Source organism: Cyrtonyx montezumae, unplaced genomic scaffold, assembly GCF_038088225.1.
Source record: "Cyrtonyx montezumae isolate F1298 unplaced genomic scaffold, pur_monq_1.0 scaffold_26, whole genome shotgun sequence".
Classification (NCBI taxonomy): Eukaryota; Metazoa; Chordata; class Aves; order Galliformes; family Odontophoridae; genus Cyrtonyx; species Cyrtonyx montezumae.
In genome coordinates, this window is record NW_027072003.1 from 1,084,758 (window position 1) to 1,106,650 (window position 21,893).

At 45.5% G+C, this 21,893-nt stretch overlaps 3 protein-coding genes across 3 annotated transcripts; all 3 read left to right on the forward strand.

The window, feature by feature from the left end:
• Window positions 1-335: 335 nt before the first annotated feature.
• LOC136050974 (acidic mammalian chitinase-like) lies at window positions 336-4,198 on the forward strand. The gene is made up of 11 exons (XM_065740170.1): window positions 336-360; window positions 939-968; window positions 1,399-1,600; window positions 1,964-2,020; window positions 2,126-2,291; window positions 2,395-2,519; window positions 2,983-3,091; window positions 3,216-3,401; window positions 3,547-3,666; window positions 3,770-3,911; window positions 4,143-4,198. Exons 1-11 carry the CDS (start codon window positions 336-338, stop codon window positions 4,196-4,198), a joined length of 1,218 nt encoding a protein of 405 aa, XP_065596242.1.
• Window positions 4,199-8,556: 4,358 nt separating this feature from the next.
• Window positions 8,557-12,630, forward strand: LOC136050984 (acidic mammalian chitinase-like). Its single transcript, XM_065740181.1, has 11 exons — window positions 8,557-8,589; window positions 9,214-9,243; window positions 9,780-9,981; window positions 10,345-10,401; window positions 10,507-10,672; window positions 10,776-10,900; window positions 10,989-11,112; window positions 11,237-11,422; window positions 11,569-11,688; window positions 11,792-11,933; window positions 12,287-12,630. Exons 1-11 carry the CDS (start codon window positions 8,565-8,567, stop codon window positions 12,556-12,558), a joined length of 1,449 nt encoding a protein of 482 aa, XP_065596253.1. The 5' UTR covers window positions 8,557-8,564; the 3' UTR covers window positions 12,559-12,630.
• A 2,650-nt stretch (window positions 12,631-15,280) lies between these two features.
• Window positions 15,281-20,910, forward strand: LOC136050985 (acidic mammalian chitinase-like). Its single transcript, XM_065740182.1, has 11 exons — window positions 15,281-15,305; window positions 15,895-15,924; window positions 16,692-16,893; window positions 17,257-17,313; window positions 17,419-17,584; window positions 17,688-17,812; window positions 18,276-18,399; window positions 19,096-19,281; window positions 19,849-19,968; window positions 20,072-20,213; window positions 20,567-20,910. The coding sequence occupies exons 1-11, from the start codon at window positions 15,281-15,283 to the stop codon at window positions 20,836-20,838; spliced, it is 1,449 nt and encodes a 482-aa protein (XP_065596254.1). The 3' UTR covers window positions 20,839-20,910.
• The last annotated feature ends 983 nt before the right edge of the window (window positions 20,911-21,893 follow it).

Genomic DNA, 21,893 nt, shown 5'->3' on the forward strand with positions numbered 1-21,893 from the left:
TGGCAGTGCAAGGTTGAACACTTCACACGTCTGCTCCGGCGTAATCACCAATATTGACACAAACTTTGTCACGGTAAAGAGAATTTCTAAGAAAAGTCATCTAATCTTGTTCTTCCACTGCTCAGGCAGCATCACAAAATGGCACAGTGTGATAATACTGTTTTTTTTTCCAAAAAGAATGTTAAGGCCAATTGTATTACTATCATTATTTTGTGATACTGATCTTTACCAACTTGTGTAATGTTTCGACATCTTTGTTGATACAAGACTTGCATGAAGTGAGAGGATTGTATAAAAGTGAGAAGCAGTTTGCACCAGATCAGTTCTGGTCAAAGATGGCCAAGCTCACTTTGCTTACCGGTAAGTCCTGCTTCAAAACTTACTCCTCTACCTCTATGACACGTACTGTGGCTCGCTCACACTTATACTGGGTTGCAGAGGGGATTAGGAGGTAGTGCACACTACTTTGAAAGTAAAAGATACAACAGTGAATTTCAGGAGGGATACTATATTTTTCATTGTGACTGGGGATTATACATTATGTGTTAAAAAAGAATATGGTTCATTGCTATTAGAAATTTAAGAGAAGTTTTTGTGCAAGCTAATGAATTTCTGGATGGGATTAGTTGTGTTTCTTTTCAATGTTTCTAGATGTAGTCATTCTAAATATGGCATCCACTTCCAAATAAATAATCAAGCTGATTCAAGTTGTTCTTGTAAATGATTTAAGGAAATACAGTAATCACAAACAAACAGAAATAAGGCTTTTCACTATATATGACCTCTCTGTGTTACTCTCCCTTTCTCAGAGTGAAAAGTACCAGCAGCTCTAGTTTTATTAGATTTCTTCTATGTTGTGGTCAGTCCAGTCTTGCTCTAGACCTTTAAGTTTGCAAATGCAAAGATTAATCCCTTTTACTTTCTTCATTTCTTCAAAGCTCTGGCCCTCCTGCTGAACGCCCAGATAGGTATGTACTTCCTACCCCAAAACAACTCACCAAACCCTTTTCAGCATGGGCACACTCAATCAAGGCAAGCAGGCAGCATGTCAGATATACCAACAACATTTCTCCTTCTGGGCACTTCACTGGAGATCTGTTCTATCTGTTTTTCTTCATAAAAGGAAGAAAGACTCAGTTTTGGAAAAAGACTAAGCAGCCAAAACTACCCTGATTCATGAGCTTCAGGGTACAAAGAAAGAAAGAAGGAAATGCATTATGTGCTTAGGGAGGCAGTTCCCAGAAGGATAACCGGTCCTTCTTCTCCTACTCTGAACTTCTTTCCTGCAAGGAAGCATGGTCCAATCACTTCAGATGAGATCTAGTCATGAGAATCTTTCTTACATTACTAGCTTTGCTTCAGTGAAGTTCAGAACTACCCATCTCTGTTTCTCTGCAGGTTCTGCCTACGTGCTGTCATGCTATTTCACCAACTGGGCCCAATACAGGCCTGGCTCAGGGCGCTTTACAGTTGACAATATTGACCCATGCCTCTGTGACCATCTGATCTATGCCTTTGCTGGGATGTCCAACAATGAGATCACAACCATTGAATGGAATGATGAGACCCTCTACAAATCCTTCAATGGACTGAAAAATCAGTACGTACTGAGAGCATCGGGCATCATTTACTCACTTGTTCAGGACCTGCCCATTACAGGGCAGCCCTTCCCTGCATGAGGAGGCTGAGGGTGCTGAGGTGAAGGGGAGACAGCAATGGGCAGGGAAGTCTGGCCAGGCTGCCAGCACTGATCCTCTGGGGATGGGGAACATCAGGCACTGAGCTCCTGACTTGCTTCTTGGCTTTCACTGCACAGAATCACAGCCCACAAATGCAGCTGCAACAGCCACTTTCCAGAAAAGCAAGAGCACCGTGCTTCACGTTGGTCTTTTGTCTAAAGTTAGCAACAGCAATTCTAAACCACTATTTGCAATGAAACATATTCCTCTTCCTCCCTTTGCAGGAATGGAAATCTCAAGACCCTCCTGGCAATTGGAGGATGGAATTTTGGGACAGCCAAGTAAGTTCAAAGCACCCGCTTCCCATAACGACACACTGGAAAGGGAGGGAAAGGACAAAAGAGGCACCAACCAAGCCCCAATTCTGCCCTTCTCTGCTTCCCTAGGTTCTCCACAATGGTTTCCACTCCTGAGAATCGACAGACTTTCATCAACTCCGTCATCAAATTCCTGCGTCAGTACCAATTTGATGGGCTGGACATTGACTGGGAATACCCCGGATCAAGGGGCAGCCCTTCTCAGGACAAAGGTCTCTTCACCGTCCTTGTTCAGGTAGGAGACAACAAACGGCTTTGAACAAGCTCTCTGCTCCGCACGGCTCTGACCTGAACCCTAGTGGTGTTCACACTGAATTGTGTTTGTTGCCATCCCGCAGGAAATGCTGGCCGCCTTTGAGCAGGAAGCCAAGCAGGTTAACAAGCCCCGGCTCATGATCACTGCTGCTGTTGCTGCAGGACTTTCCAACATTCAGGCTGGCTACCAGATTGCTGAGCTCGGGAAGTGAGTAACAAATTCTCTGGTACACTTTCTACAACCTCCTTCTAGAGATTCCTTCTAGAGCTCTCCCTGCCATTATTTGGCACAACCCAACCTCACTGTCTGATGTATGGGGCAAGAAGTCCATGCAAGTGGTGCTTACTTGGTGGAAAAGTGGAGACCTCTGGGAGAGAGTGGTAACAGCAGGCTGGCTCCAGCCACTCCAAGCCAACAGAGAACATCTCTCACTTCCCACAACTTCAGCACAGTTCCCACCCGGCATGGTCCTCTGTCTCCCTCCTCTGTAGCAGGGTCTTGTCTCAAGGCCTTGGAAAGCTTGCTCAAAAGAGGTCTCAAAGAAACCTGATCTGGAGAAAGCCGGAGCACAGCCAGGGTTGTTTCAGGGTAAATGGACAGGTCTGAAGGAACAGTTGGGTCTGGGTGACTGAACTGGCCAGGATGCACACTCAGGAACCTCTCTCCACAGGTACTTGGACTACTTTCATGTGATGACTTATGACTTCTACAGCTCTGGGGACGGACAAACAGGGGAAAACAGCCCTCTGTACAGTGGCAATAATGTTTACCTCAGTGTTGTAAGTTTGGTTTGGTAGTCTGTCTCACAGACCGCTGTGATTGCTTTGCCAGTGAGAAGTTGAAGAATTCATCCTACAGCTTAAAATTCAGGGCCCAAATTTAACCAAGATGCTTTTTCTATAGGATTATGCTATGAACTATTGGAAGAGCAATGGTGCTCCAGCTGAGAAACTCCTGGTTGGATTCCCAACCTATGGTCATAGCTTCAACCTCCAGAATCCATCCAACACTGCTGTTGGGGCTCCAACATCAGGCCCTGGGCCAGCTGGGCCTTACACACAGGAAGCTGGGTTGCTGGCTTACTACGAGGTATGTGTGTTCCACCTCATCTTTGCAGCCAAGAACAGAAACACTCTTCAAACGTCCTAGAATGAAATTTTATCCCATGGATATTCTAGCCACTAATTTTTATGGGACACTTACTAAATTCCCTCTCTCTGCTCTCTCCTCCTAGATCTGCACATTCCTGGACTCTGGAGCCACCCAGGCTTGGGATACTCCCCAGGATGTGCCCTATGCCTACAAGAGCAGCGAATGGGTTGGCTATGACAACATTAAGAGCTTCAACATCAAGGTACAGTGAGTGGGAAGTGCAGCTGTACTGATGACAGCACAGGAGCCCTTCTGCAGTAGAATGATTTGGAAATAACTGGAATTTCTCTCCTGGCATTACACAGGCTGACTGGCTGAAGAAGAACAACTATGGTGGTGCTATGGTTTGGACTCTCGATATGGATGACTTCACTGGCACTTTCTGCAAGCAGGGCAAATATCCCCTGATTTCCGCCCTGAAGAACGCTCTTGGTCAGCAAAGCAGCAGTGAGTAACCTGAGCAGCATGGAGCTTGTTAAAATTATGTCAGGAACAGGAAGTTGTTGTGCTTATATCACCAAGGGACCATGAAAAGAGAGAAGGGAGGGATGTTCATTGAAAATATTCATTCACAAAAGGCAAACAAAAATAAGGCAATAATTAAGAGAAGCCCTGAGGTGGAGGGCATGTGGGTCCTGACTGAGTGGCTTGATGTGAGCCAAAAATGTGTGCTTGCAGCCTGGAAGGCCAACTGTATCCTGGTCTACACGAAAAGAGGTGTGACAGCAGGATAAGGGAGGGGACTGTATCCCTCCACTCTGCTTTCATGAGTCCCCATCTGCATTTCTGCATCCAGGCCTGGGGCCCCCAGCAAATCGTGTTCTAGTGCTGTTGGAGTAGGTCCAGAAAAGGCCACAACGATGCTCAGAACCTAGAGCACCTCTCCTGTGAAGAAAGGTTGAGGGAGATGGGCTTGTTTAGCATGGAGAAGACAAGGGTTCATGGAGACCTCATTGTGGCCTTCCAGTACTTAAAGAGAGCTTATAAACAGGAGGGACAGAGACATTTTGCATGGTTTGATAGTGACAGGACAAGAAGCAACAGTTTTTAAATTAATAAAAGGGAGACTTAGTTTAGATGTTGGAAATTTTTCACTCAGAGGTTGGTGAGACATTGGAAAAGGTTGCCCTGAAAAGCTGTGGATGCCCCATCCCTGAAGGAGCTCAAGGACAGGCTGGATGGGGCCCTGAGCAACCTGACTGACTAATGGTAACCTGCCCACAGCAAGGGGCCAGGAGCTAGATGATCTTTAAGTTCCCTTCAAACACAAACCTATCTATGATTTCATTATTCCATGATTCTGTGATTCTATGATTCTACGATGAAAATGCCTCCTGATTTTCTTTCAGGCTGCACAACCTATTAGCAATCCAATCCTCAAGTCCCTGCAGATCCTAACATTGGAAGTAGAAGTGAAAATGGGTTTTTGAGGAAGTACTGGAGTACCAGTTCCAGTGGGAGCAGATTCTCTGCTGATAAAGTCATCTAGACTTATCCAACAAGAGCAGACTCTACCAATATTTGAACATCAAAAATCATTTTCAAAACTGACAGGTAGACCTTATGAATGACACCAACTGCTCCTGCTGCAATTGGGCATGAAGACTCCAGTTCTACTGTAGCAAGCACACTCCTCTGATCTAATTCCATGGAATAATAATGATAAATAAAGTGTTCTGCAGAAGTTAAAATGCATGCTGTTTTGATTCACCTTGCTCTTCATATTTTCATGCTCCCTGGCTCTCTCTCTGTACTTACATCTTTGCTCAGGGAAGGGCCCAAATCCAGAAGTGGCATTTCAACAGCCCTTGACAGGCATTTTCCAGGACTTTCTTACTTTCCCAGTGGGGCGGTCAATCAGAGGGGAAAAAAAACACAGAAGGAGGGGGCAGAACAGATCGTGCTGTGCCATGAGAGAGCACTCAGAGCAAGGTGGCAGCAACAACCAAGAGCCTGGCTCTCCAGGAGCCGTTGGGCAAAGCCTTTGCTTTGGTCTAGGAAAAAAACCCTTCTGAATCCTTCTGAAAAGTTACCTTCCAAAGGGCCCAGTCTTCAAAGGTCCTGCAGCTCTAGTGCCCTGGCATTGTAACAGCTGCAACAGTTCTCCCATCACTGCAGGAATAGACATGCACCAGCTCACACACAGACTCCTGATGTGCTCTGGAGCCCAAAAGTCCACTGCATGGCCTCAGCAATAGGGGAGCCCCATGCACCAAGGCAGATCTTCCCTGCTGCTCAGGCATTTTTGTCCTTCTATCATGCAATGTTGTCTTTAAAATGTCAGTTAGACACTTCTGCTCTTGGGATGCACAAGAGCCTCAGATATCCCCTGAAAACAGACCACAGAGCAAGAAAGGCTACATGATAGGAGTAAGAACAACCGAGTGTTTCATACCAGAACCACACATAAGAAGAGTTTGCTTAAAAATAGTGAGACCACAGCCTTGCAAGTATTCAGTCTGTTCCCACCCTAGATGTGTTTCAGTCACATGTGCCTGGGTTGCAGTTCACTCAGGTGCAGCACTCCAGCTCCACACATCACTTCAGCTCTTCCTGAGAAGCAGAACTGAAATGCTGCAGCAAGTCCCCTGTGGGCATCTTCCATCCAAGGGTATTCAGTCCTCATTGCACATCAGCGTTATTGGCTTTCATTTCAGCTCCCTCTAACATGCAGAAATGAAGAAAAGTCTTTCAAAACACTTCTATCTCCTGTGCTTATCAGATGCTCCAGATTTTTGACCTTACCTTAATTGGTAATAAGCCTATCTTTAGAAGCTCCAACCTGTATCAGGAGAACAATGCTTGTACTTCTGTATCCAGATACAGGTTAGGACAGGGTTACCCAGATGATACAGATCCATTTCATTGACCTTACCAATTCTCCCCAGTTAAGCCTTCCACGTTCATCTGCCTAATCTCAGTAGCGAGGGCAGGTAGAACAAAACATATGCAAAGCAATGGTGTGGGTACATCGGGGTTAACACAGCCTTCCTGGAATACAGCACTTGTTAGAGAGTTGGCTGGCAGTCACCTCTTGGAAACATCTCACAGTAGGTCAGTGCAAGGCTGTGCAAGTGCCATACCTGACCCCAGCAAATCACTTCAATCATCCACTATCTGCCACCTCACTCCTCCATATCCAAAATCTACAGATCAATGAACTGTAATGACAGTGCTGTAGTTTCATCATGACCGTGTGACATGGACAACTTTGTGGGCATTTTCCAGGCTCCCATTCTACCAAGTCTCGGCAACCATCTTGAAATTCACCTTCATATAATCTTAACATGAATACAGCTATGTCTCAGTGCAGAGAAAGTGATTGTGTACACACCATGTCTTACTTCAGCACTTGCACTAGCCCTGGCAGTGAATAGCATATAAAAGGGAAATTAGAAACAACCAAACACATTTGAAGTGCAGCAACAGCTTTGATTCTCTACCTGCAATGAAAATAGAAAACGTTGCAGAAAGAATAGATAAAAAGATAAAAGCATCATTTTCATCACCTCAATCTGCCATTTAAAAAATGCCATCATGATAGGATCAGAAACAAAACTGCATCCTTAAAGCAACACATTTATACTAAACCAGGTAGAGTCCTTTAGAAGAAAAAACAATCAAACAAATAACTTTCACAAAAACAACTACTAACAAGCTCAAGTAGAATAATAATGCATCTAACAGAAGAAAATTAACATGGCAAGACACTTCCATGCCTGTTAATTGCCAAACATTCACTTTTCAGGCTAGCAGTACAGTCATACAATCATAGAATCATAGAATCATAGGGGTTGGAAGGGACCTCAAGAGATCATCGAGTCCAACCCCTCTGCCAAAGCAGTTCCCTACACCAGGTTGCACAGGTAGGCGTCCAGGTGGGTCTTGAATATCTCCAGAGAAGGAGACCCCACAACCCCCCTGTGCAGCCTGTGCCAGTGCTCCTCACCCTCACCATAAAGAAGTTCTTGCACACATTCGTGCAGAACCTCCTGTGCTGCAGTTTCTGTCCGTTCCCCTAGTCCTGTCTCCACACACTGCTGAAAAGAGTCTGGCCTCGCCACTTTGTCTGCCACACCTCAGATACTTATAAACCTGGATCAGGTCCCCTCTCAGTCTTCTTTTCTCAAACCTGAAGAGACCCAGTTCACTCAGCCTTTCCTCATAGGGAAGATCCTCCAGGCCCTTCACCATCTTTGTGGCCCTGCGCTGGACTCTTTCCAAGAGATCCCTGTCTTTTTTATACTGGGGAGCCCAGAACTGGACAAAGTACTCCAGATGAGGCCTCACCAGGGCAGAGAAGAGGAGGAAGATCACCTCTCTTGACCTGCTGGCCACGCTCTTTAAATGCACCCCAGAATGCCATTGGCCCTCTCCCTCTCCCTCTCAGTCACCATTGAAAGGCTCTTTGTTAAAGCATTCTGCCCACTTTCTCATTTCCCACAACAGTCCCAAGAGTAAGTGGGAGAACTGCTCAGCACAAGCTGACTTGCTTTGCCTTTACTGACAGTCACCAGGAAGCCCACTCCACTTCCATGAACTCACAGCAGGCTCGGGAGGCATGGTCAAGAGAGAAGTCAGACCAAAATGTTCCCTGGATCCCAACCAACTGCCCACCAGCAGCAGGTGAGACGAGTTCCTGAGTCCTCCACTGCTGTGGGTCCAAGCCCAACCTGATCTCACCTCCCTGACCCCCAGCCAAGGAGACCAAACCCTTGTCAAGCACTTTGGTTTGGCAGCACCTGCCACCTCCGGGCAGACACAGTGGCAGTGCAAGGTTGAACACTTCACACGTCTGCTCCGGCGTAATCACCAATATTGACACAAACTTTGTCACGGTAAAGAGAATTTCTAAGAAAAGTCATCTAATCTTGTTCTTCCACTGCTCAGGCAGCATCACAAAATGGCACAGTGTGATAATACTGTTTTTTTTTCCAAAAAGAATGTTAAGGCCAATTGTATTACTATCATTATTTTGTGATACTGATCTTTACCAACTTGTGTAATGTTTCGACATCTTTGTTGATACAAGACTTGCATGAAGTGAGAGGATTGTATAAAAGTGAGAAGCAGTTTGCACCAGATCAGTTCTGGTCAAAGATGGCCAAGCTCACTTTGCTTACCGGTAAGTCCTGCTTCAAAACTTACTCCTCTACCTCTATGACACGTACTGTGGCTCGCTCACACTTATACTGGGTGGCAGAGGTGAAGTTCTATGGATTTCAAGATGTAGCATTCTCTCTTTCATTAAAGGAAAATAGCTTTCATATTTTCATGTGGTTTGTATGCTGGACTACTCCATCTTCCTTAGCTATGCAATTTGTTTATTAATTGATTTCTTTAACTGAAACACAACCTTGGAGCAAGAAATAACACTCTAAGGATTAAAATTGTCATGCTAACAGAGCTACTACTGTCCATATATACCTGTAGGCCTCTTTTATTTCAGCTGTGTTTGTAGGAATCATCACCTATTGCAGGAATCATCAACTATAGCAGCAAACTTAGAACTTAGTGACGATTTGATTTTCAGCGTGTTTGCTTCCCTCAGACTGAAATGTGACCTCAGATAAAGCTTTTGTTGGGTTCATACTGACTAAAAAAATTGGCACAGAGCAATTTTATTGTCTGAATAACAATGTACATATCAAATGTATGTTCTGCTTCTTCCAAATGTACATATAAAATTCTGCTTCTTCCAAAAATAATGTTTATTTCAAAGACTAATCCTTCACTTTGTTTTTCAAAGCTCTGGCCCTCCTGCTGAACGCCCAGATAGGTATGTACTTCCTACCCCAAAACAACTCACCAAACCCTTTTCCGCATGGGCACACTCAATCAAGGCAAGCAGGCAGCATGTCAGATATACCAACAACATTTCTCCTTCCGGGCACTTCACTGGAGATCTGTTCTATCTCTGTTTTTCCTCACCAAAAGAAAAAGACTCAGTTTTGGAAAAAGACTAAGCAGCCAAAACTACCCTGATTCATGAGCTTCAGGGTACAAAGAAAGAAAGAAGGAAATGCATTATGTGCTTAGGGAGGCAGTTCCCAGAAGGAAAACCGGTCCTACTTTTCCTTCTCTGAACTCCTTACTTGCAAGGAAGCATGGTCCAATCATTACTGATCAGATTTCATTTATGTCAAAATTTACAACAAGTGCAGCCCAGGCCAATGCTGGCTATACTGAGTGACATGAAGGGTGGTTACAGGAAATCTCATACAGCTAATTACCTGACCAGCATATATAAATCTCCATCACTATATTCCCTTTACTTTCTTCTCCCCCTTCACCACCTCTTCTATTTCTCTGCAGGCTCTGCCTACGTGCTGTCATGCTATTTCACCAACTGGGCCCAATACAGGCCAGGGCTGGGAAAATACATGCCTGATAACATTGACCCATGCCTCTGTGACCATCTGATCTATGCCTTTGCTGGGATGTCCAACAATGAGATCACAACCATTGAATGGAATGATGAGACCCTCTACAAATCCTTCAATGGACTGAAAAATCAGTACGTACTGAGAGCATCGGGCATCATTTACTCACTTGTTCAGGACCTGCCCATTACAGGGCAGCCCTTCCCTGCATGAGGAGGCTGAGGGTGCTGAGGTGAAGGGGAGACAGCAATGGGCAGGGAAGTCTGGCCAGGCTGCCAGCACTGATCCTCTGGGGATGGGGAACATCAGGCACTGAGCTCCTGACTTGCTTCTTGGCTTTCACTGCACAGAATCACAGCCCACAAATGCAGCTGCAACAGCCACTTTCCAGAAAAGCAAGAGCACCGTGCTTCACGTTGGTCTTTTGTCTAAAGTTAGCAACAGCAATTCTAAACCACTATTTGCAATGAAACATATTCCTCTTCCTCCCTTTGCAGGAATGGAAATCTCAAGACCCTCCTGGCAATTGGAGGATGGAATTTTGGAACAGCCAAGTAAGTTCAAAGCACCCGCTTCCCATAACGACACACTGGAAAGGGAGGGAAAGGACAAAAGAGGCACCAACCAAGCCCCAATTCTGCCCTTCTCTGCTTCCCTAGGTTCTCCACAATGGTTTCCACTCCTGAGAATCGACAGACTTTCATCAACTCCGTCATCAAATTCCTGCGTCAGTACCAATTTGATGGGCTGGACATTGACTGGGAATACCCCGGATCAAGGGGCAGCCCTTCTCAGGACAAAGGTCTCTTCACCGTCCTTGTTCAGGTAGGAGACAACAAACGGCTTTGAACAAGCTCTCTGCTCCGCACGGCTCTGACCTGAACCCTAGTGGTGTTCACACTGAATTGTGTTTGTTGCCATCCCGCAGGAAATGCTGGCCGCCTTTGAGCAGGAAGCCAAGCAGGTTAACAAGCCCCGGCTCATGATCACTGCTGCTGTTGCTGCAGGACTTTCCAACATTCAGGCTGGCTACCAGATTGCTGAGCTCGGGAAGTGAGTAGCAAATTCTCCTATACAGTTTTCATTACTTAAGTACTCTTACTTCAGCAATCAAGATACATTGTGCCATTAAAACTGTCAGGTACTTGGACTATTTCCATGTGATGACTTATGATTTCCATGGCTCCTGGGATGGACAAACAGGGGAAAACAGCCCTCTGTACAAAGGCCCCGCTGACACTGGTGACCTCATCTATTTCAACGTTGTAAGTACAGTTTAGTAGTCTGTCTCACAGACTGCTGTAATTGCATCATGAGGGAAAAGTTTAAGAATTCATCCTACAGCTTAAAATTCAGGGCCCAAATTTAACCAAGATGCTTTTTCTATAGGATTATGCTATGAACTATTGGAAGAGCAATGGTGCTCCAGCTGAGAAACTCCTGGTTGGATTCCCAACCTATGGTCATAGCTACATCCTCCAGAATCCATCCAACACTGCTGTTGGGGCTCCAACATCAGGCCCTGGGCCAGCTGGGCCTTACACAAGGCAGTCTGGCTTCTTAGCTTACTACGAGGTATGTGGCTTCATCACAACTAGTCAGCCAGGAATTGTCTTGAAACTTCCTAAAAGGAAATTTAACCCATGGATTCATGGAATATTCCAGCCACCAATTTTTATGGGACACTTACTAAATTCCCTCTCTCTGCTCTCTCATCCTAGATCTGCACATTCCTGGACTCTGGAGCCACCCAGGCTTGGGATACTCCCCAGGATGTGCCCTATGCCTACAAGAGCAGCGAATGGGTTGGCTATGACAACATTAAGAGCTTCAACATCAAGGTACAGTGAGTGGGAAGTGCAGCTGTACTGATGACAGCACAGGAGCCCTTCTGCAGTAGAATGATTTGGAAATAACTGGGATTTCTCTCCTGGCATTACACAGGCTGACTGGCTGAAGAAGAACAACTATGGTGGTGCTATGGTTTGGGCTCTCGATATGGATGACTTCACTGGCACTTTCTGCAAGCAGGGCAAATATCCCCTGATTTCCGCCCTGAAGAACGCTCTTGGTCAGCAAAGCAGCAGTGAGTAACCTGAGCTGTGGGGTTTTCTTGAAGGGGATCCCCTAGCTCACTGCTGGTGCAGAGCTTCAGAGGCCCATGAACTTTCTTGTCTAAGGCTTTGGTGGATACACATTTTTGGGGATGCCACAGCAAGAGATTGTGCTGCAATCATGCCTTTACTCCAGATCCCCAGGAATGAAAGAGTGTGTTTGTAACTTGTGTGTGGGTCCAGATTTTTTGAAGGCCAACTGTGAACCCAGGCAGACTTTGAGTGGGGACCAAGTTTAATAGCTTTTCTGCTGGCGCCAACGGCAGAAAGGGAGAGCTGAGAAACCGTCTGCAATAAAATAAGCCTTTTCCTGCTCTCATTTCAGGCTGTGTGCCCCCAGCTCAGCCCAATCCTCCTATTACTGCAGCTCCCAGTGCTACAAGTGGAAGTGGAAGCGGGAGTGGGAGCGGAAGCTCAGGTAGCAATACTAGTGGCTCAGGTGGGAGTGGATTCTGTGCTGGGAAGGCCAATGGCATCTATGCAGATCCAACCAACAAGAGCAAATTCTACAACTGTAACAATGGCCAAACCTATGTTGAGATGTGCCAGGCCGGTCTCGTCTTCGACTCCAGCTGCTCCTGCTGCAACTGGGCATGAAGACTCCAGTTGTATTGCAGCAAGCACACTCCTCTGACCTAATTCCGTGGAATAATAATGATAAATAAAGTGTTCTGCAGAAGTTAAAATGCATGCTGTTTTGACTCACCTTGCTCTTCATATTTTCATGCTCCCTGGCTCTCTCTCTGTACTTTGCTCAGGGAAGGGCCCAAATCCAGAAGTGGCATTTCAACAGCTCTTGACAGGCATTTTCCAGGGCTTTCTTACTTTCCCAGTGGGGCGGTCAATCAGAGGGGAAAAAAAACACAGAAGGAGGGGGCAGAGCAGATCGTGCTGTGCCATGAGAGAGCACTCAGAGCAAGGTGGCAGCAACAACCAAGAGCCTGGCTCTCCAGGAGCCGTTGGGCAAAGCCTTTGCTTTGGTCTAGGAAAAAAACCCTTCTGAATCCTTCTGAAAAGTTACCTTCCAAAGGGCCCGGTCTTCAAAGGTCCTGCAGCTCTAGTGCCCTGGCATTGTAACAGCTGCAACAGTTCTCCCATCACTGCAGGAATAGACATGCACCAGCTCACACACAGACTCCTGATGAGCCCTAGAGCCCAAAACGTCCACTGTATGGTTTCAGGAACTAGTGAGCCTCATTCGCGTTGCAACAGCCTAGGGTACGAATCACAACAATATTCTTCTTTTCCTTACAGCTAAGATTTATTTAAAAGGTGCGTGGTTAGGGATGAGACTTATATTCTGCTGGTCAGACACTTCTGCAATTCCTCTGATGCAAATGGTGATAAAAAATGCCTTGGATACATAGGGAAGGAGCATCAGATACTCCCTGAAAACAAATGACAGATCAAAAAATGCCACGAGATTGGAGCAAGAGAAGAACAGCATTTTATCTGAGAGTTACAGGTATGACAAGTATGACAAGAAGATTTCAAAGTGCCAAAGCCACAGCTTGGCAAGAACTTATAGGCTCTTAAGCCATTTTGGTATCACTTTTAGCGGTCATGAGAGTTTTTCAGGGAAACAAACTGAGAAGCAGAGAGAGCTAGAAAAGCAGCCAGACTTTAGTACACCTTGGTTAGCAGACTGTCAAAAAAAAAGTAAACACAAATCATCCTTAGTATGTAGGCAAGTCATAGATCTCCCAATGCATTATCTTGTGGTCTGAAAATTCCTAAGCTATACCTAAACACCAATGACTGATTGCATGAGCTCTAACAACACAGACATAAAGCTATAAATATGTAGCTTGTGACTGACCAGATGTATTGAGGGTAAATTACCAAGGGAAAACACCCAAGTAAAATTGCTTCACACTAAAGAGGACCATACTGGCAACAGATTTTCTCTGTGATGGTACGACATTGTCTACCTGCAGTGAGGAAAGTAAGAGCAGCACCTTAAGACAGGCGTAACTCTCCCCAAGTCTTCTTTTGCTTCTGACATCCAGAAGTTAAATCCTTAATGCATTTATACTAGCTCAGCAGCATCTTTCCAATGTAAATAAGACCTAAAGCAATCTTACTTAACACAGAAACACAAAGCCAGATCTATCATGCATGTAGGCAAACCCTCATCTATCCAGTATTTGACTCTGAATTGCTAACGTGGCTCTGGGCCAGCAGAATATTTCCATCAGCATGAATGTTTGCATTGGCGGTCAGCCCCAACCACTCTGTATCAGGAGACTGATAACAATACCTCTGTATCCAGATATGGGTTAGGACAGGGTTATCCAAATGATACGAATCCAATTCACTCATTTCACTGACCTTACCAGTTCTCCCCAGTTAAGCCTTCCACATTCATCTGCCTAATCTCAGTAGCGAGGGCAGGTAGAACAAAACATATGCAAAGCAATGGTGTGGGTACATCGGGGTTAACACAGCCTTCCTGGAATACAGCACTTGTTAGAGAGTTGGCTGGCAGTCACCTCTTGGAAACATCTCACAGTAGGTCAGTGCAAGGCTGTGCAAGTGCCATACCTGACCCCAACAAATCACTTCAATCATCCACTATCTGCCACCTCACTCCTCCATATCCAAAATCTACAGATCAATGAACTGTAATGACAGTGCTGTAGTTTCATCATGACCGTGTGACATGGACAACTTTGTGGGCATTTTCCAGGCTCCCATTCTACCAAGTCTCGGCAACCATCTTGAAATTCACCTTCATATAATCTTAACATGAATACAGCTATGTCTCAGTGCAGAGAAAGTGGCATGGTCAAGAGAGAAGTCAGACCAAAATGTTCCCTGGATCCCAACCAACTGCCCACCAGCAGCAGGTGAGACGAGTTCCTGAGTCCTCCACTGCTGTGAGTCCAAGCCCAACCTGATCTCACCTCCCTGACCCCCAGCCAAGGAGACCAAACCCTTGTCAAGTACTTTGGTTTGGCAGCACCTGCCACCTCTGGGCAGACACAGTGGCAGTGCAAGGTTGAACACTTCACACGTCTGCTCCGGCGTAATCACCAATATTGACACAAACTTTGTCACGGTAAAGAGAATTTCTAAGAAAAGTCATCTAATCTTGTTCTTCCACTGCTCAGGCAGCATCACAAAATGGCACAGTGTGATAATACTTGGGTCTCCAAACAAAGTCCTAGAGTCTATTGCGTTGGTATCAATTTTTATGATATTGGTCTTTACCAACTTTTGTAATGTTTCAACATCTTTGTTGATACAAGACTTGCATGAAATGAGAGGATCGTATAAAAGTGAGAAGCAGTCTGCACCAGATCAGTTCTGGTCAAAGATGGCCAAGCTCACTTTGCTTACCGGTAAGTCCTGCTTCAAAACTTACTCCTCTACCTCTATGACACGTACTGTGGCTCTGTCAGTCTTACACAAGGTGATGGAATTAAGGTTCTTTGGAATTCAAGATGTTACACACTCCTTTCAAAGAAAAAAAATATAGCATTAGCTTTCAGGATGGATAGTTAGATTTTTCAGTACTGCTGAGAAGACACTATGCATTTAAAATCAACATGGTTCATCGCTATTTGATATTGACAATTTGTTTTTGAATGAGACAAAGAAAAAAAACACAAAAATCTCAACATTCTCAATGTGATCTATACAGCTTCTTTTCTATTCTTCTACATGAAATTGTTCCACAAATTGTGCCTATTTCCAAAAGAACACTCAGCAGACCTGTGTGGAGGAATCTACGATCCTTTATGTATTTCAGGAAACAAAATGATCACAAATAAATTCAGTTTCACATTTCACGGCACATGACTTCTTTACCACAGTTTCCCTTTCCCTCAAAGTGACCAGTGACCTGGGGTACAAGTTACATTATGTTCAGACCAGTTCTGCCTTGTATTTCTCAATTCAAGAACTAATCCTTTATTTTTTTCTCCTAAGGTCTGGCCTTCCTGCTGAATGCCCAGATAGGTACGTACTATTTACCAAAATCAGCTCTACAAAACCTTTTTCAGCATTGACATGTGCCTGAAATGGACTTACTAGCTAACACTTTTGCATGATAGGAAGGATTCAAAGGCTGCTTAGCACACAGTGGCCATGTCTCTGAAGACAGAAGCATGGCATGCTCAGCCTAAAGTACAAATATGCCTCTTGGTTTCACACAAGTTTCCCTGCAGCCCCTTTCTGCTCAGCTTTAATGAAGTATGAGCACAGCCACTATGCAGTTATGAAGAAAGGCTATGCTTGACATTTCACAGGCCTGTGAAGGCAGTATAGCAGACACAAAAACAACCTTCCTCTTTCTGAGTGCCTCACTGGGGATCCATTCTGCCTCTCGGCTTCGTCAACTGGTGGCAAGGGAGAAAGACTCAGTTTAGGGAAGAGACAGCAGCTATAATCACCATGATTCATCAGTTGCAGTCTGCAAAAGGCTCCTAAGTAGACTTGTTTATGGAAACAAAGAAGGAAAGAAATCAAATATGATTTTGTTGAGACAGCTCAAAAAAAAAAAAAAATCTCAATTAACTTTCTCTGAAATCCTTATTGGCAAGAAAGCATAGCCCAATCATTTCTGATCAGGCACTGTGAATTATAGAGTGGTATGAAGGATAGCTATATGAAATAAGAGCCTCATGCAGCTAGTTACATGGATAGCATGCAAAAGAGTCCATCAGCATTTCAGACACATTCACTCTGTTTTCTTCCCTTTCTACACCTCCTCTATTTCTCTGCAGGCTCTGCCTACGTGCTGTCATGCTATTTCACCAACTGGGCCCAATACAGGCCAGGGCTGGGAAAATACATGCCTGATAACATTGACCCATGCCTGTGCACTCACCTTCTATATGCCTTTGCTGGGATGTCCAACAATGAGATCACAACCATTGAATGGAATGATGAGACCCTCTACAAATCCTTCAATGGACTGAAAAATCAGTACGTACTGAGAGCATCGGGCATCATTTACTCACTTGTTCAGGACCTGCCCATTACAGAGCAGCCCTTCTCTGCATGAGGAGGCTGAGGGTGCTGAGGTGAAGGGGAGACAGCAATGGGCAGGGAAGTCTGGCCAGGCTGCCAGCACTGATCCTCTGGGGATGGGGAACATCAGGCACTGAGCTCCTGACTTGCTTCTTGGCTTTCACTGCACAGAATCACAGCCCACAAATGCAGCTGCAACAGCCACTTTCCAGAAAAGCAAGAGCACCGTGCTTCACGTTGGTCTTTTGTCTAAAGTTAGCAACAGCAATTCTAAACCACTATTTGCAATGAAACATGTTTATGTCCCACTTTCTATAGGAATAAAGACCTGAAGACTCTGCTTTCCATTGGAGGATGGAATTTTGGAACAGCCAAGTAAGTTCAAAGCACCCGCTTCCCATAACGACACACTGGAAAGGGAGAGAAAGGACAAAAGAGGCACCAACCAAGCCCCAATTCTGCCCTTCTCTGCTTCCCTAGGTTCTCCACAATGGTTTCCACTCCTGAGAATCGACAGACTTTCATCAACTCCGTCATCAAATTCCTGCGTCAGTACCAATTTGATGGGCTGGACATTGACTGGGAATACCCCGGATCAAGGGGCAGCCCTTCTCAGGACAAAGGTCTCTTCACCGTCCTTGTTCAGGTAGGAGACAACAAACGGCTTTGAACAAGCTCTCTGCTCCGCACGGCTCTGACCTGAACCCTAGTGGTGTTCACACTGAATTGTGTTTGTTGCCATCCCGCAGGAAATGCTGGCCGCCTTTGAGCAGGAAGCCAAGCAGGTTAACAAGCCCCGGCTCATGATCACTGCTGCTGTTGCTGCAGGACTTTCCAACATTCAGGCTGGCTACCAGATTGCTGAGCTCGGGAAGTGAGTAACAAATTCTCTGGTACACTTTCTACAACCTCCTTCTAGAGATTCCTTCTAGAGCTCTCCCTGCCATTATTTGGCACAACCCAACCTCACTGTCTGATGTATGGGGCAAGAAGTCCATGCAAGTGGTGCTTACTTGGTGGAAAAGTGGAGACCTCTGGGAGAGAGTGGTAACAGCAGGCTGGCTCCAGCCACTCCAAGCCAACAGAGAACATCTCTCACTTCCCACAACTTCAGCACAGTTCCCACCCGGCATGGTCCTCTGTCTCCCTCCTCTGTAGCAGGGTCTTGTCTCAAGGCCTTGGAAAGCTTGCTCAAAAGAGGTCTCAAAGAAACCTGATCTGGAGAAAGCCGGAGCACAGCCAGGGTTGTTTCAGGGTAAATGGACAGGTCTGAAGGAACAGTTGGGTCTGGGTGACTGAACTGGCCAGGATGCACACTCAGGAACCTCTCTCCACAGGTACTTGGACTACTTTCATGTGATGACTTATGATTTCCATGGCTCTTGGGATACACAAACTGGGGAGAACAGTCCTCTATACCAAGGCCCAAGTGACACTGGTGACAATATCTATTTCAATGTCGTAAGTTTATTTTAGGAGCTTGTGTGAGAAATGTCAGCTCTGTGGTTAGAGCAGTGATGATTGTGGAATCATAGAACTGCTCAAGTTGGAAAAGACCCTCAAGATTATCAGGTCCAACCACAACCAAACCATACTACCCTAACAACCCACTGCTGAACCATATCCCTGAGCACATTCAGGGGTGGTGACTCAACCACCTCCCTGGGGAGCCCATTCCTGTGCTTAGCAATGGTTTCTGTATAGAAGTTTTTCCTTATATCCAACTTGAACCTCCCCTGGTGCAACTTTAGGCCATGTGTCCTTGTCCTGTCACCAGTGAGAAGAGACCATCCCCACTCTCACTGCAGTCACCTTTCACATGTTTATTGAGAACCATAAGGTCTCCCCTCAGCCTCCTGTTTCCAGATCAAACAGCCCCAGCTCCTTCAGTCTCTCCTCACAGGGCACATTCTCCAAGCCCTTCCCAGCCTTGTTGCCCTTTTTTGGACTCCAGCACCTCCGTGTCCTTTTTGTATTGAGGTGCCCAAAACTGAACACAGTACTCAAGGTGGGGCCTCCCCAGTGCCAAGCAGAGAGGGAGGATGATTTCCCAAATCCTGCTCACCATTCCTGATGATAATGCAAGATTTCACCATCCTGCTCACCAAACCTTGCTCAGACTGGCATTCTCCTGGCTTTTTTTTTTTTTTTTAATAGGATTATGCTATGAATTACTGGAAGAGCAAAGGTGCCCCAGCTGAGAAACTAGTTGTTGGATTCCCAACCTATGGAAATACATTCAGACTGCAAAACCCATTGAATCATGGTCTCGGTGCACCAACTTCAGGACCAGGGCCTGCTGGACCTTACACACAGGAGGCTGGGACACTGGCTTACTATGAGGTGTGTATAACATCACTTTTATGGTATTATTTCAAATAATCCACAGAAAGGATTCATGAAACTTTCTAACTGGCTACTGCACATGGAAAATTCTTCATTGAAATCCAGAAGAGCTCTTAATTGCAATGCTAGATATCATCAGTGCCTCAAAATATGTATCTTGCTCATGCATGGAATATCGCTAAGAAGTTTAGCAGGAAGATTTGGAAAATGATGAACAGATGGCTTTGAAATATAAATTTGATTCATCAGGCACTAGAGTATGTCAGTAAGCAAAATGACTCTTTATTTTTAGTGTCCATAATACAAGGAGATGGGGTTGGGTGGGGGGTGGGAGAGTGGTGAATGTTGTAACAGATCTACTCCTGGTAACATGTACAGTATGCCCAGGTAAGTTTTTGAAATTCTTAATCTAATTTCACAAAGTCTAAGAAAAATATACCTATTCTCAGTCACTAGTTAAAAACAAAACATTAAAGAATAAATACAGAAATACAGCGTAGTTTGGATTTGCCCATTTCTGCATGATACTCAACAAAATTCCCCCTTTTCCACTTCTTCTCCTAGATCTGCACATTCCTGGACTCTGGAGCCACCCAGGCTTGGGATGCTCCCCAGGATGTGCCCTATGCCTACAAGAGCAGCGAATGGGTTGGCTATGACAACATTAAGAGCTTCAACATCAAGGTACAGTGAGTGGGAAGTGCAGCTGTACTGATGACAGCACAGGAGCCCTTCTGCAGTAGAATGATTTGGAAATAACTGGGATTTCTCTCCTGGCATTACACAGGCTGACTGGCTGAAGAAGAACAACTATGGTGGTGCTATGGTTTGGGCTCTCGATATGGATGACTTCACTGGCACTTTCTGCAAGCAGGGCAAATATCCCCTGATTTCCGCCCTGAAGAACGCTCTTGGTCAGCAAAGCAGCAGTGAGTAACCTGAGCTGTGGGGTTTTCTTGAAGGGGATCCCCTAGCTCACTGCTGGTGCAGAGCTTCAGAGGCCCATGAACTTTCTTGTCTAAGGCTTTGGTGGATACACATTTTTGGGGATGCCACAGCAAGAGATTGTGCTGCAATCATGCCTTTACTCCAGATCCCCAGGAATGAAAGAGTGTGTTTGTAACTTGTGTGTGGGTCCAGATTTTTTGAAGGCCAACTGTGAACCCAGGCAGACTTTGAGTGGGGACCAAGTTTAATAGCTTTTCTGCTGGCGCCAACGGCAGAAAGGGAGAGCTGAGAAACCGTCTGCAATAAAATAAGCCTTTTCCTGCTCTCATTTCAGGCTGTGTGCCCCCAGCTCAGCCCAATCCTCCTATTACTGCAGCTCCCAGTGCTACAAGTGGAAGTGGAAGCGGGAGTGGGAGCGGAAGCTCAGGTAGCAATACTAGTGGCTCAGGTGGGAGTGGATTCTGTGCTGGGAAGGCCAATGGCATCTATGCAGATCCAACCAACAAGAGCAAATTCTACAACTGTAACAATGGCCAAACCTATGTTGAGATGTGCCAGGCCGGTCTCGTCTTCGACTCCAGCTGCTCCTGCTGCAACTGGGCATGAAGACTCCAGTTGTATTGCAGCAAGCACACTCCTCTGACCTAATTCCGTGGAATAATAATGATAAATAAAGTGTTCTGCAGAAGTTAAAATGCATGCTGTTTTGACTCACCTTGCTCTTCATATTTTCATGCTCCCTGGCTCTCTCTCTGTACTTTGCTCAGGGAAGGGCCCAAATCCAGAAGTGGCATTTCAACAGCTCTTGACAGGCATTTTCCAGGGCTTTCTTACTTTCCCAGTGGGGCGGTCAATCAGAGGGGAAAAAAAACACAGAAGGAGGGGGCAGAGCAGATCGTGCTGTGCCATGAGAGAGCACTCAGAGCAAGGTGGCAGCAACAACCAAGAGCCTGGCTCTCCAGGAGCCGTTGGGCAAAGCCTTTGCTTTGGTCTAGGAAAAAAACCCTTCTGAATCCTTCTGAAAAGTTACCTTCCAAAGGGCCCGGTCTTCAAAGGTCCTGCAGCTCTAGTGCCCTGGCATTGTAACAGCTGCAACAGTTCTCCCATCACTGCAGGAATAGACATGCACCAGCTCACACACAGACTCCTGATGAGCCCTAGAGCCCAAAACGTCCACTGTATGGTTTCAGGAACTAGTGAGCCTCATTCGCGTTGCAACAGCCTAGGGTACGAATCACAACAATATTCTTCTTTTCCTTACAGCTAAGATTTATTTAAAAGGTGCGTGGTTAGGGATGAGACTTATATTCTGCTGGTCAGACACTTCTGCAATTCCTCTGATGCAAATGGTGATAAAAAATGCCTTGGATACATAGGGAAGGAGCATCAGATACTCCCTGAAAACAAATGACAGATCAAAAAATGCCACGAGATTGGAGCAAGAGAAGAACAGCATTTTATCTGAGAGTTACAGGTATGACAAGTATGACAAGAAGATTTCAAAGTGCCAAAGCCACAGCTTGGCAAGAACTTATAGGCTCTTAAGCCATTTTGGTATCACTTTTAGCGGTCATGAGAGTTTTTCAGGGAAACAAACTGAGAAGCAGAGAGAGCTAGAAAAGCAGCCAGACTTTAGTACACCTTGGTTAGCAGACTGTCAA

Coding starts and splice junctions, on each gene's coding strand:
- LOC136050974 (XM_065740170.1), top strand. CDS start 336: ATGGCCAAGCTCACTTTGCTTACCG. Junction 969..1,398: donor CCTGCTGAACGCCCAGATAG/GTATGTACTTCC, acceptor GTTTCTCTGCAG/GTTCTGCCTACGTGCTGTCA. Junction 2,021..2,125: donor TGGAATTTTGGGACAGCCAA/GTAAGTTCAAAG, acceptor CTGCTTCCCTAG/GTTCTCCACAATGGTTTCCA.
- LOC136050984 (XM_065740181.1), top strand. CDS start 8,565: ATGGCCAAGCTCACTTTGCTTACCG. Junction 10,402..10,506: donor TGGAATTTTGGAACAGCCAA/GTAAGTTCAAAG, acceptor CTGCTTCCCTAG/GTTCTCCACAATGGTTTCCA. Junction 10,901..10,988: donor CAGATTGCTGAGCTCGGGAA/GTGAGTAGCAAA, acceptor TAAAACTGTCAG/GTACTTGGACTATTTCCATG.
- LOC136050985 (XM_065740182.1), top strand. CDS start 15,281: ATGGCCAAGCTCACTTTGCTTACCG. Junction 18,400..19,095: donor ACAATATCTATTTCAATGTC/GTAAGTTTATTT, acceptor TTTTTTTAATAG/GATTATGCTATGAATTACTG. Junction 19,282..19,848: donor GGACACTGGCTTACTATGAG/GTGTGTATAACA, acceptor TTCTTCTCCTAG/ATCTGCACATTCCTGGACTC.